The sequence below is a fragment of the Polyodon spathula genome, chromosome 12, assembly GCF_017654505.1.
Source record: "Polyodon spathula isolate WHYD16114869_AA chromosome 12, ASM1765450v1, whole genome shotgun sequence".
NCBI lineage: Eukaryota > Metazoa > Chordata > Actinopteri > Acipenseriformes > Polyodontidae > Polyodon > Polyodon spathula.
In genome coordinates this window covers 13,199,906-13,215,273 of record NC_054545.1, presented here as the reverse complement: position 1 = coordinate 13,215,273, position 15,368 = coordinate 13,199,906, and the positions used below count along the sequence as shown (strand labels likewise).

Sequence of the window (15,368 nt, the reverse complement as noted above, 5' to 3'; positions counted from 1 at the left end):
AATGACAGCAAATGAGTCTCCTTACAATTACATTCATATTTACATTTGCAATTACAAAAGATTTATGGATGTTGTAATAATAGTCAGCATTACACATTTCAAACACCCTGTCCTTGAAGTCTTGCTGGACCAAGAACATTTAAGGTCAACTCAATGCCGAGGCTACACTGTCCTTTGAGAACATGGACTGGCCTGGATGACTCCAAGACTGCCCAACACTTGCTGGAGGGTAGTGTATCTTTAAAAGAGCTGGCCCAGAATAGAGTGGTCTACATGCTTCACAATGTGCTGGTGGGGAAGACTCTTCTGGAACTTTACCACCAGTGCTAACACTAGCTGATAAATGTCTTTGGGACTCCTTTAAGATTAAATTAAACCAATAAACTACTTGAAATTATCATTATAATTGAATGAAGTAGTGCATAGTAATACCTAGTAGTTGATTACTTTCTACTTAAATGATACTTTAAGAACTTGTAAACTACTGAAGGGCCACTGTTATACATGTACTACTGAAGGACCACTGTTATATATGTACTACTTAAAGGGGTCTTGCTGAACCCAACAGGGGCCAAAAGCATGTTAGTGAATTGCCTGCTAGGCATCCTAGCCAACCCCTTTCAAAGTAACATGGTTGAGCTATATTTAGAGGCAAATGTAATGCAGGATCTACCTTTACTCCTGGAAAATATGGGGAAATCAAGCGAGAGAGCTTCAGAGAGCTTCCTTTGTATAAGACAAGAAGGGATATTATAAATCACTGAGGAATTAATATGTGGGCAGTCTGTGTGTTATGAAACTTAAGGAACAATCTGTGTGAGAGTCTCTGCTGACAATGTGAAGGGTAATCAAGATTAAATATGATGGGGGGGGGGGGGGGGGTTGGTTCTGATAAGGATCAATAAAATAAAACCAAAACAAACACTTGTATTATATTTGTATATTTATATATAGGGTTAAATCTATTTAAGTGGTGGAGGAAATCAAAGGTCGTGATGCAAGGTCTCTGGGTTAGATTGATGGAGAATTAATCTGAAATATGCCAAAGATTAATCTGAAAACTAATCTGAAAACTATCCCACTCCCGTTGTAATTCTAATTAAATAAATCCATCACATTTGCCAGAAGCTCAGAAAAGAGGTTGCAACCAGTTCTGTGCTAATGCCCCCAGTGGGGGGCAATCATCATTGACCTCCGGGCCCCTGCAGTTGGATCATTTCATGCCCACACAAATACACCCCTTCTCAGACGCTGAGATTAGACGGAAATGTTGTTCTGTTGTTAAAATTACGCGGGTTAGTTTGCTGTATTAATTAACAGCGATACCCGAAAAAATAACGTGTGTACTGTCGCTTTAAATCCCCTTGGCTGGTGTGCTCTCCATTGATCAATCCACCATTTTCCCACAGCAGCAGCGGCGGTAGCGGCTGAGATACTCCTACCTGGAGACACCAGGACCCGGGGCAGACATGGCTGCGAATATGTACCGGGTCGGAGGTAGGAGAAAATACTTTGTGTCGCTTTTTAACATCTTCAATTTGCACGGCTTCTGGCCTTCTGTTTCCGTTCTCTTGCATTTCTTTATGAAGTCTGCTGTCACAGTGATGATGAGGAGGATGACCGTGTGTGAGGATGAAGAGGATGAGGAGGAGGAGGAGGAGGAGGAGGATGATGATGATGATGATGATGATGAGGAGGAGGAGGAGGAGGAGGAGGATGGTGGTACTGGGACCTCCGTTTTTTTTGTTTTTTTTTTTGTTCAAGGTTTTACACATTGAAGGGCAAGCTAAATCTTTGTGTATGTTCTTAATGCACAATTAAATGTTTTAATTGATAAACCTTTTGTTTTATTGTTGTTTTGGTGATTTTGTTATTTATTTATTTTTAAAGCGAGTGCTGGTACATAAGCTTTCTACAAAAAGAAGCGTACCTCCTCCGTTCTCTGCTTGCTACATATGGGGTCGGGTGCAGTGTTTTGGGATAAATAAAAGCCGTTTGACGGCTAGTTTTTATTTGTGTCGATGTAATAGATTTATATTGTGAGTGTTACGTCTGCTAAGTAGTTGTTTGGTTCATACATAATAATTTTATAATCAAAAAGTTTCTTCCTCCCCTTCCCTCCCAACCCCCACCCACCGCCAATAGAAATAGATGGAGGGAGAAATTGAACTGTATTTACATTTCTATCGTATAGCTGCCGTTTATTTACTTTAATTTTCAATATTTTGCTACTCGGTATGCCGCTTAGCTTTTTTTTTTAAATTGGTTTTGTTGTGACATTTGTATATTTGTGTCACGTAGTAACGTGCAGCGGGGAGGGAAGGGTTAAAGATATTGAGGCGAGGAGGGGAGGGGGCTTACCTTAGTAAAAAGTCTACTCTTAAAATTAAAATCATTGAAGTTTTTCTCGCGTCAGTATGAAAACTGTGATAGTTATTTTTTTTAAATATCAGCGTCGAATACCAATAAATAGTATTTCCATTTAAAATATAGCCTGTGCTAGTTTTCGTTTGGAGACCCAAAACTAGTGAAACCGATTTTTATGTATTTTTGTTGTAAATGTTTAGCTAAACGTAAAAATGTCCGAATAATATTTTTTATCCCAAATATCTGTTGGGGAGGGGGGGAGGGGAGGGGAGTACTTTTATTATTGTGTTTTTAAAATATAGATTATCTTGCTTTGTTCAAATATTGTGGCAAAGAGCTGATTTGTTTAGTTTGGTGAGCAAACATGGCTGAGTATTAATTGTTAGACTTGAGCTATGGTTGTGTCCTGTTGAAACAGTAACAACCCTAAATTTATAATTTAGGAAGTGCCATTATACTGTAACAAATTAAATACTGAACTGGGCCAAAGTACTGAATGCAAACGCATTTTCATTCCAGTCATACAAGTATATGTTAAGCGTACTGTCTACTGTAACTGGCAATACTTTCGCGGGGGGGTGGTCTTTCAGGTGTCCTCAAAGGACCCTAAATGTTGTTTTTAAATAAACTACTTTTTCAAAGTTGTCGACTTTCCATACAGCAACGTTATACTATTCTGTGCACAATAACTAATCCAGATTATAACTTTAATTTAAAAATAAATACTTTTTTTTTTTTAAAGTGTTTAACATGGTTTATGTAAAGCGAGCAAAGTCTGAGAAGTGCTTCCTGTGTTGGAGTAAATGAGAAAGGCTGTCTGGTGTCTGTGTAGTGTCAATACTACCAGCCACCTTTTCTATTTTGTGTGGCAGCATACACATGCTTTAAGGACATGTGTCAAGCAATGTAAGAGCACTTGAAGGTAAATATGTTGTAATAACTTGGGAGCTGAATACAGTTGATTTCAGGAACCACAATTTACAAATAGTTTTGAGAGAACTATGAACTGCAATATTTAGGGTTAGGGTTATGTAAAAAAAAACATATTACATTGTGTTTATTAATGGGTGCAGAAAATAACTTAATATCATTTTTTTTCTAATGTTTCCCTTAAGTCTCTGTCTGGGGGAACTTGTGTCACAGGAAGAGAGGCACTGGGTGTCATACATTGACACTTCCTGGAATGTACAGACAGAAACAAGTTTCGGTGAGCTTTAGACAAAAGTCCAAACACATGAAAATTATACTAACATACCTCCCACGGTTTTGTATTTAGTCTGTAGAATTGACTTGTATCGAAACACAATCAGTTGTGCAGTAATGCCCCACTATGCGATTTTTGTATTTTCAATTTTTACACCTAAGAGCACATTTTCAAAATGTACTCAATGTTAATTTTACAAAAGGATTGGGTTATACTTAAGTCATTCTTCGTATCATGGCATGAAGGCCATCGTGGGATTTACATTGTGTAATGTAGAAAGATCAAGTGATCATCAGTGGTGGCTTATTTTGTGAAAAGACCATTTTAAATGGGTAAGAGAGGCATAACATACCAATTATGCAATCTATAATCTATTAATTATTTGCTGGCACACAATGTGTGGATGTTAATTTATTGCGATCTCTTAATTTTACACAATAGCCTCTGCAATTTATGGAAGTCTGGTCAGAAGCACATTGCAAATGAGTGTAGACAACAAGAGCAGCCCATCCATCTGTCAAAACAAAATTGTAATTGACACACCACAGACGAGGGGTTCGGTAAAACTAAATGGCTTTGTGTGGACAGATTGTTGTATTATAGAGCTGGATTTAGGCCGTTTCATGGTGCCTGGTACAGTAGGACAGACCCCACAAGTCCATCGGTAAGATGGTTAAGACTATCGGAGGACAGTAACCCATGACGAAACAACTGCAAGCATACCAGTATCGACAGTTAAGAAGGCATCTGTAACATCTAGACTGAGCCTGAAGCCTCTCCACACAATGCCTAATGTTGAAGGAAGAAAAAGTAGACCATGATAGAATTTCTGCAGGTGGAAAACTAAATAAAATAAATGTCAGCGAGACAGCAAGGAGGGATTCACTTGTGGAAGAAACTATTTTTGCTATGCCCAGGTAAAATTTATTTATACATCTATGCTCAAATAAATAAATAAAACTTTAGAAAATTAGATTTAGGCTCATGTGTGGGGCTATGCTGTGCATTTTTGGATTTCAATTTGACCCTAGTTTGAATCTTAGATTCTTGTAATTTCTTTAAATTAGCAATAATACTAAATTAAATGACAATTTGATTGACTGACATAAATATGCAGTTGAGTGTTATGATAGTTTGGTAGATATATTTATCACAAACATAAAATGACCAACCAAGAATGGCTCATGGGGTTGTTGAATTTGAATCTGTGATTTCCTTATGGAGAATGCCTAAATTGAATAGCATTGTACAGTATTTGTAGATCCTAGGTTTCACTTCAACAAAGTTATTTGTTAAATTACATGACACAAAGCACATGATGGCCACAGAACCCTGGAAGACTGTAAAACAGAAACACTAATGAACATTAAAAATACACCATTTCCGTGTGAGTGTGCCAAATAGTCGTTAGTTTTAAAATGTACTGTGTTGCATGTGACCTTTTGCTGTGTGCCCCTTGTTTGGCAATTACTCAAAGTGGTTTGGTTTTACTGTTATCGATACACTCATTTTCTGAGTTTATGTGGCTGGAGGTCCTCTTCTAGCCTGGGCACCATTTTGTGCAGTCTTGTGGTTGCCTGCTCATAAGCAGCCTTGTTCTCCCTCTATATTGTATTAATTAGGTGTAGTACTTCAGATCATTTTGTTTAAAAAAAAAAAAAAATACTCTTTTTATAAAGATAGTTCCAGATTTCTTCTTATAGGTACATGAATAGTATGATATTTAGTAGGTTCGTCATTATCGTTTCATTTTGCTTTACTAGATTTTGTTTTGAATACTAGCTTACATTAGTACTTTTGATTTTTCCTTCTTTATTGCAGTAAGCACAATATTACAGCAGTGTTTTGTCTTCCTAACATGCAATGTTTGTATACTGCAGTTTTTTTCTGTTTACATGTTCTTTGTATTGTAGTGAGAGGCTCTAGAAAAAGCAACGCCTGGTACCCAGACAGGGTGTTATTCTAGAATTCATGCCAGCTTGAGAGGGTGGTTGCACTGCATGTTCCCCCACAGCCACTGCATGGTTTGCATTTTATTTTGTGTGTGCTAGTTTAACTTGCATGGTGTTCTTTTAAGCCATGCTATTCCTCTCAGAGATCAGTTTCTCTACAGAAAGACTAGGCCATATCATCCAGCACATTCAGTCACCTGGTGTCCCTTACAAAACTCAGCTTTGGCAGCTCGCTACTGGTACAGTACCACTCTGTAAAATCTCCTTCTCTGTGTGTTACAGTATATAGTATTGTTTGTCACAAACGCAAATCGTACAAGAGTTTGCTAGAATCTCTTTGTGTGTTACACGATTCCCCTAGAACATCCACTAATTTAGATGAACCTTCTCTTTTGATGGCCACCTACAGAATGTCTCTATTATTATTTGTTTAATTAGGAGACGCCTATAACCAAGGCGACTTCGAGACTACATTCAAGAAAGATTGTGGTTTCAGAGTCTGATCGAATTGGAATCTGACTCGAGCAGTTGAACTGAAGTGCCAAAGCTTTAAAAAAAAAAAAGTCAAAAACAAAATCACTTATTTGAAAATGAAACCACAACAATTCTGTGGAACAGAGAAAAAGACTCCTCAGGCTCTGGATAAAATGTTGCACAACCTGTCTGTGTTCTGTCTGCCTTGGAGGCAGCTTCTGGACATGGTTACTTTTTAATCGCTTGTTTTATTGCATGTGTACCGTATGCTGATGTTTGCTGTCTCCAATTGTATTGCTTAAACTTTAAATTTGAAACTCCTGTTTATTTGTACTACTACTATATATTTGCCTCATGGTGCATGCTTCACCCCTCTGACTCTCTCTCTCACACACACACACACACACACAATCTTTCAAGGATTAATAGGTGCGTGCAAATACACAAACAATATAAAACCTAGTTTTTTTTTTTTTTTGTTTTTTTTTTTTGTTCTTTGCTATTTGCAAATGTTTAACTATTCAGAGCTACATTTTCTCCATCAATGAATAATATTGCAGGAGGTGTTTAGGTCAAGACTGAGGTGTGCTAACAGAGCTTTTGGTGGAAGCTCTTCTGCTGCCTGCCACGCCACTGTCTGCATCTTGTTCCATTGTTTCTGACTTAAACACTGAATTTGCAAACAACAAAAGATCCAAAAACCAGTTAATAACATGCTAATAACAGTGAGCTGCACACAAACTCCTCCCTCATAGGAAATGCATTCCAAAAAAATGTGTGTATAAATCGATTTACTAACGCAACCAACCTTGCCAACAGTTATTTAGCTATTACCCTTAAACATTTGTATACAACCTGTATTTCTTTCCATTGTCTGCCTAGAACTAAGAGCACTTGCTGCCTCTCAGACCTTTAGATTTTACTCTAGTTATGTTTGAATGCACCTTGCTGCATTCAAGGTACAGTAAACCATGTTTGGAATTGGTTTGACTTTGCTGTATGGTCTGTGGGTCGCTCCAACTCCAGAATTCTGTGTATTTTAAAGAACAGCTAATACTCCAAGATTGTAGGATAGCTACTGTATAGCCATGGCCAAAATTTAGCATTACCTAGAATTTTATGATAGAGACAATAATAAAAAAAAAAAAAAAAAATTGTGGTTAAACAAATGATAGATTTTTCAGGACACAGCTGAATGTTCATTTGTTTCAAGATGAGTCTTTATATCCTTGCCCATCAGTGTCTATTTGTATTGTGAATGGTCATTTTATAGTTTTTCCATATATGGACATGTAAAACATAGCATTCATTTGGTAAGTCGACACTATCTCAAATGATTTGACTGAAATACAGTTGCTCAATAGATGCCATGATTTCAAACCTAGGCCTACATTGCTGAACAACACTAACTGAAGTTGTTGTGTAAACTCTGAAAGTTTACTGTGCTGTATAGAGGAACCATGTATTATTAACATGCATATTTTGGGGGCATGGGTTGCTATTCAGAAGTTGGTGCAAATAAATGTTTGCTTACTGTTAGGTCGAGGTGATGAATGGGCCTGCCTGATATAAACTCTGCTGGGCTGATTTAGCAAAAACTGTCACCGGGTTAAGATTAGGAAACCAACCAACACTGGGACTTCAAGCCAAAGAGCTGATTGCTGAGTGTGGATTGGTGCCAGGAATCTGGGCAGTCTCTGGGAAGAGAGCATTCACACGCGCTCCGTTATGACTGTCTGTTTGTACACTGTGAAAAAAAAAAAAAAAAAAAAAAAAAAAAAACTTTAAATTGAGGCACTTGTCACTTGAAGTCGTCTGTGCTGTACAACAATGATATTGTAAAAATCTGATTTTATAATATCACACTTGGCTTATGTTTTTTGAATGATGAGTATGTGTGGTTTATAGTTGGTATAATGCCACTTCCTCTCATATCTCATCTCATTTAAGTTTTAGCCTTGTTTTAACAAAAGTCTTTTTTATTTTTATTTTTTTTTAAAAGGCTGCATTTTTTTCTTTTTTTATGGTAAACATCATATAACGTAGTCCTAATCAGGACCATTACATCATCTTTTATATATAATTTTAATGTATACATTTAAAATCTAATCTCTTTGTGTTTTGTTACAGATTATGTCTACTTTGAAAATTCATCAAGTAATCCATTTTTAATAAGGAGGATAGAAGAACTGAATAAGGTATAATAATTCACATTTTTGAAGCAGTGTAAAAGTGCACCTTAATAAAGTTGTCTGATTAGTCCAATAAAACACACTTGTATAATTTACTGTACATATGTTGTAACAAACCAAAAAAAAGAGATGACACAAATGCAATATATGACAGTGGAAAACATTAATTTAAACCAGGGTATCATGAATTGAGGTTCTGTATCTGTTGGCTAACCTGCTGCACCGTTCTCTTAACAGTAATTTTCTTTTCTTTTTTAGACAGCTAATGGAAACGTGGAAGCAAAGGTTGTGTGCTTCTATAGAAGGAGAGATATCTCCAGTACCCTCATCGCACTGGCAGACAAACATGCAAGTAAGTGGGGATGTGAAATGTGTATTTAAGTGGACCTGATAGATATTGTAATGCTGAACCTGTCCCAGCATTCTACTTTTATAACTGAAAGCATAAACGCACTAAATCACGGGGGGGGGGGGGGGGGAATAACCTCTGGGGGTTTGAGTTTTTGTAATAGGAAAGACGTGGCAGTAAGAAATGAATGTAATAATGGCTGTTATTGTTACTTGTTATAGTTATTGTTATTGTTGTTTACTTCTGATATTAAAATACTATTAAGAAGAGTTCTAGTCGCTGTAGCTAACCAAACTTGTCGATCACTCTCTTTTTTTCTATGACTTCCTATTACAAGTGTTCAAGTGTTACTGGAATTATTTCAGGTCTATTTTTTTTTTAAAGCTTGCATTGTAAATTTACAGAGAGCCCCAAGTTAAATGTTAAGCACAATGACTGTGCTTGCCAACATTCAAATGTGTGGGGCATATAAACTGGGAAGCCCATTGAATTTCACACAAGTTGTACAAAAAGTCTCTGTCTGTAATCAGGACAGTGAAACTCCTGTGATCTAACTTGTTTGGCAATTTTTGAATCCAAAACAAAGTCTTGAACAGCTATCTCATTACATTTTTTCTATTTGTTGCCTCTTGGGATAAATAGTCAGATTAACTAAATAGACATGGACTGAATTTTGGAAGTTCCATGTAATCCAGAGAGAATTTCCCAGCATGCCCCAGTAAAATGAATCACCAGAAACCATGCATACTTACAGAACCCTTTTTTGAACCGCTAGGTCAATTTCTTTAAAATAAATTAAATTGACCTGGTCTGCAGATTTAACTCTTATTTCTTTATGTAGAATTCAGTTTAGGTTAAAAAATGTGTACCCATGTAGTTCTTAACCAAACAACCTGGCCATGTCTCAATCATCCCTAAATCTTATCTTTCGTGCACTTCCATTCCCCGTGCAATTTCACTTTGCTGGTGAAATAACTAAGAAGTGGAAGCCTATCTGAAGCCGTGCGCACAAACAGATGTCTTTAAAGGATAGGAGTACCAGATATCCTGTTTTAAAACGTTCTCTCAAATCTGTACATTTACAAATGGAGGTGTAGTTACGTGGCAGGTATTGACACTCCTCTTGACGGCAGTAGAATCGAGCTACGTTCTGGGAACTATTTGGCTGAAATTTATAAAACCTTTCATGCATCTTGGTAAGATGTAGATGGGCTTTTGTTACGAGATTTATTCAAGTGCAGTAGATTATGTCCAGTTTTCACGGTGGTTCTGAATCTAGGTGTAATGGATTAAACATTTAAATATTTTGTGCAAACAATTGTGTATAGGTTGACTTAGTAATTTATAGTGGCATTTCTGTGTAATTTAGTATTTCATTTATTCAAATGTTATATTGACATTCACATACAATATTGAAGAGGTTATACACACAAATGTAAAATACTGCACTGCTTAAAGTAATTGTAGCTAACAAAGTCATTCCATTAATCTTAGCCATTTTGCTCCTTCATTAGCTTCACAGGTCTCAAATGTGCAGTTTTTAAAAAAAAATGTTATGTATTTTCATTTAAAAGTAACTGATAGTACTTCGAGTTGAAGTAAGCTCTCAGTTATTATGCCTACTTCTCAGGTTATCTGTTTGCACTTGTAATTTTTGGGTCAGTTCACTTAAGCAGTGTCTTTTGGATCAAAACTTGTTACTGGCTTGAAGTATCTCAGTCAGCTGGAGAAGCAGCTTATTGGTTATTAACAGGAAAAAAGCCAGTGAAGGGGTGGGGGCAATTTCTCTCGATCCAGGAAGTAAGAGACAGTCAAAGCGTGGCTTGAGAACAGATTTCTTTAATGATTTAAAATTTAAATGCATGTTTGCTAAAACAAAAGTGAACATTTGAGACCCATACAATTAATGGGTACGCATTGTGGGGAAATTATGGAACTGTTTTGTTTTCTAGTTACTTTAAGATTTTTATTTGCTTTAGTTTTAATGTTTACTTGTTGAAACACAGTTTTATTACTAACACCAATTAACTGTTTTTAAATCCTTAGCATGGAGTATGGAGCAGCATGCTAAAACAAAAACACATACTCCTTAAACAATGTGTTTTAATAACAATAGCTTTGGTGTAATTGTTTGAGAGGTTTTGGGCATACAGCTGCTTTTGTTTTTGGTATATTTTATAGGTCAAGCTAAACGCCATGTGTTAAGGTGTGACTGTTAGTCATTTTTAAAACCATATTGTGGTTCACAGCAGTCATTTTAGGACCTATTTGGGTCACAATGCCTTTAAGACAGGAAACTTGTAACGTTGTGGCAGAAACAACTGACTTTACCCGAGTCAAAGTGAAAAAAAAAACGATACATAGAAAAATCATGTTCAGTGCTTTTGTCATTTTATGGATATTATCAATATCATACTGAAAGAATGTTCCTCACCCTGAGCCATTTTTACAAAATCGTCAACTTATCATTTTATAGCCTATCTGCCAGGTAGAGCTGAGTTTTAAGACTGTGTGGAGGTGTTTTAATGAGGCATTCCAGACTGAAGCCTGGTAATATTTTACACACTGGATTGAGTTCCTCATGTTAAACATTGCTTTTAACTCTTTCAGCACAAAGTAATTGTACAGAAAGACTTCCCTAGGATTCATAGTCTTACTGTTTCACTACATGTAACATGGGAATGAGTGGGACAGCATGTACTGGAACTGTGTAGTGGTATGAAACATATGAACAGGGACCTGTTTGGAAGGGAGCATCTGTCCTTGTGCTTTAAGTAGTGCTGGATCACATCTTGCTGCAGTATCATGATGCATTCCCTGGCGTAGGGTAATCGCCCCTGAAATCAACAACTATCTCTATCCACATTCAAAAAGGTAATTACTTTTTAAAAACAAAAGTGTGTAGAGAAGATGGAGAGCCTTGGCTGGGTAGTTTATAAACCAGCAATATCAATATTTACATTAATTCTTAATACAAAATCTGCAAATCATTTTTTATATCTATTTAGCTGCAGCCTCGCACATATGGGCTGCCAAAATAATGTTATCATTTTTATTTATTTATTTATTGTTATTTAGTGACCTCATTCTGGGAATTTTCATGGTTAAACAAATGAATCCACGATCTCCAAGTCAGACACTCAATTTCTCTGTCGGTCCTGTCTGTCACTGAGTCCCTAATTTAGTTTTCTTGTAACCCCAGCACAGCAGCAGCATTATCTAAAGTGACGTTGGAAGACTGACATTTCTCTCTTTTAAAGAAAAGTATCCTTCTCTATGAAGTTTGTTTTTATTATGCTGTAGGAAGGCAAATCCACAGCAATATTTCATTTTAAATTGAACTGTAGTATAAGGTACATTTAGTGTTTAGATATCTAATTTTAGCATAGATTAAAAAGCAGTCAGGGGTATCCGCAAAGTGCAAAATGCGATTAGTTGTTAGCCTCCAGGATTCATTTAGTACTTATATATGTTAGGAAGAGCTTTATGAGAAACAAAGACTCTGTATTTGAAAATCATATTTTCACCAAGTACTTATACAAAATAATAATTTTATACTGAAGCTATAACTGGGCATATAGAAATAATATTAGAAGATTAGTTTACTGCTGTGATGTTGAAGGAGTTCAAACCGGACACATGCTTTTGAGACCCAACTAAAAGGAAATGTAGGATAACGTGAGCTCGACCCTTGCAGTCTCTCATCAAAACTTAAACTAGAAATTAAGAGTTTGGGTCATCTTTGATCCTGATCTGTCATTTGAGACTCATATTAGGGAAGTTACTAAAGTATCTTTTTACTATTTGAGAAATATAGCCAAACTTAGACCAATTATTTCCATGGAGACTAATGCATGCCTTTGTTTCATCTAGTCTCGATTATTTTAATGCACTTTTTTCTGGTGTATTAAAACGTGTGGTATCCCAGCTTGTTCAGAATACTGCCACTAGAATTCTGACTAAAACCTGGAAAAATGAACATATTACCCCTGTTTTGGCCTCTCTTACGCTGGCTCCCTGTGCAGTGTAACGTTCATTTTCAGGTTTTGTTGTTAACTTACTTATAAGACACTTAATGGATTAGCACCTAGTTATTTGCAGGAATTGCTGATCCTGTATCTTCCAAACCACACTCTGAGATCGCAGATGTGGGACTGCTGGTTATTCCTAGGGTCAACAAAAGCAACACGGGAGGTAGGGCTTTTTCTTGTAGAGCTCCTAAATTATAGAATGCTCTGCCTTTGTTTGTCAGGGAAGCTGGGAACGTTACAGTTTTCAAGTCAAGACTAAAATGCACTTTTCTAAAATGGCTTTCTTATCTTGGTTTGTTTTAATGTAACTTTAAAATTGTATGTGTGACATACTTTATCCAAGTAACTTAGAGCCTAGGGTGTGTGAGCTAATGCATCGGCTGCAGAGCCAGTTAGAACAATGTCCTCATCCAAAAATGTGTATACTGTTATTTAAGTGGTCTGACTGTGGCAGTTGTATGTGTGACGTACTATCCAAATGTATTGTGGTTTGTTACTTTTTTCTGCTATGTACTGTACAGTGCTTTGCGATACATTTGTATAAAATGCAATAAATAAATTATTCTCTGAATCCGGGTCACAAGTACGCACTCAGCCTCCCTAGCACCTCACACACAGCTTTTAAAAAGCCCTTAGTTTGTCAGCAGTGAAGTGATACTGTTTCTTCAGGGTATGTGCAGTGTGTGTGGTGGTGGAGAGGGGGTGGATAGATTGATCCTCCTGACCCTTGCATCTCCCTTAATTGCCTTTGTTCAGCTTCTTAATCAGACCCTTAATGAAGCTGTGTGACTCAGAGCAGAGAGAATGTCTAACTCTGTTAGCCAGGTTTTTTTTTTTCTAATTCATTAAGCGTTAGTCTGAAATTGATTTCCTTTTGTCTTCTCCACCTCCTGATCAGCCCCAAGGAGAGCTTGTCTATGGCTCCTGCACAAAATGGTTCTTGCATCTAGGTTTTTATTTATTTTTGTTGTTCACGTGAGGTAGCCTCCTCTTATAATCCCCTATTTTTTTTAAAGGGAAGAGGTTGCAGCTGAATATTTATTATTATTATTATTATTATTATTATTATTATTATTATTATTTATTTAGCAGACACCTTTATCCAAGATGACGTAGCGAATTGGGTGTGTGAAATATGCATCAGCTGCAGAGCCACTTACAGCAGTGTCTCACCCGAAACACAGAGCACAAGCGTGGTCCTCCAACGTGTCACAGTCCAGTGTGTCTGTGCATAGGAATATCCTTACCAAATGACCAGTGGTTTACTGGTAAACAAACGTATTACTGAACACATTTGTTTGCCATTAATGACAGTGTTGCAAATATGGAAACGAAAGGAATGGGGTTTGTGTGCTTTTGTGGATGATTTAGGTAAAAAAAGTAAGTCATTTTTTTCAGCAACCTTAAAGGTGGGAACCAGAAACGTAATGCTCAAACTTATAAACACGACAACGACTCTGACCCAACACTTAAAAAATTAAACACTGTTATGCATCAGCTGCAGAGCCACTTACAGCAGTGTCTCGCCCGAAAAACACTTAAAAAATTAAACACTGTTGTGCTGGGCCATTTAGAAAAAAATAAAATTAAATAAATAAATACATTTCTTACCTGTCTTTATGTGCATACAGTGTTCCGTCTTTTTAAAGAAACCCTTTATTTTGTCTCCCAAAATGCAATTTCAGTTGTGCATGTAATCTCATTATGAAGCAGAATAGATAGTGTAGTGAAAGGCAACTAGTGTTGTTATAAGGATGCATTATATTTCTCATGGTTATCTTACTTGGTGCAAGGTGTTGGCACAATTATACATTTTCTGTACTTGTTTTAAAATAAAAACCCTGTTTTCTGGTTGTTGCAAAACAGATTTTGGTACTCACGCCAGTTTTTATAGAGGGTTTTACAGGGTAGGGAAGAATCTGCAACGTCCCACTTTAAGACTAAGGTTTTTGCTTGAAGATCCACTGTTCGTTGTCACTGTTGATTATTGGTGATGGTGTTATCCCCACTGACGCTGCTTATTCCCAGCCATAAGGATATAGAGGAGGCTGGGGCCTAGTTTTACTTGCTGAGCATATTCTTTTGGGTTTTGAATTCAAAGCAAACCCCTCTGGTCTTGCGCTAGACCCTAAGGGGTTCCTGCTGTTTGAATCTTTTCTCAGTGCCTGCACTAGTGAGAGGCTGTCGCACCAACTATTCCCAGTACTGAATATGTTCAAGATGAAGCGCTCCTGGAGACCCCCAGTGTGACTGCATGACCCTCTTGTATCCTCAGGGGAGTTGGAGGAGGAGATGGAGAACCCAGAAATAGTGGACCTTCCTGAAAAACAGAAGCACCAGCTCAGACACAGAGAGCTTTTTCTCTCCCGGCAGCTGGAATCTTTACCAGCCACACACATCAGGTAAAACACACACGTCCTGGGTTAGATGCGGTCCCACATCCTGCCAGTACAAGTGCAAATTGGTGTGATGATGATATTATTTTGTTATCCATGTTTGGCAAACACTCTTCTCGCACAAAAACTATTAAGCTGTCCATTAATTTGAGGTCAAACTAAAACCAGTTTCCCCAAACCACTATCCCCTCTGTGGACTTCAAACCCACCAGTTATCAATAAAGAACAAACCTATCCAAAGCTTATGTGCTCTGCACCATAAGTGCAGAAGTCTCCCAGGCTCACTATTAACTGTAATGCAAAACATTGACCCTCCTTTCTTTTAAATAGCTTTCACTGTTTTAAATTAATAATTTAAAACAGTCATAGAATGTCTGCTGGGTCAGATATAAGGCCACAATTA

At 37.1% G+C, this 15,368-nt stretch overlaps 1 protein-coding gene across 4 annotated transcripts in view; it reads left to right on the top strand.

The window, feature by feature from the left end:
• The first annotated feature begins 1,203 nt into the window (after nt 1-1,203).
• Nucleotides 1,204-15,368, top strand: part of LOC121324453 (metastasis-associated protein MTA1-like) — a 37,619-nt gene continuing 23,454 nt past the window's right edge. For 2 of the 4 annotated variants that reach the window (XM_041266351.1, XM_041266349.1), the window contains exons 1-4: nt 1,204-1,497; nt 8,128-8,195; nt 8,448-8,541; nt 14,845-14,971. In XM_041266351.1, the coding sequence (XP_041122285.1) occupies nt 1,470-1,497; nt 8,128-8,195; nt 8,448-8,541; nt 14,845-14,971 (317 nt within the window). In that variant the 5' untranslated portion in view covers nt 1,204-1,469. The remainder of the gene's footprint in view (nt 1,498-8,127; nt 8,196-8,447; nt 8,542-14,844; nt 14,972-15,368) is intronic. The other 2 variants (XM_041266352.1, XM_041266348.1) reach the window with 2 other exon arrangements.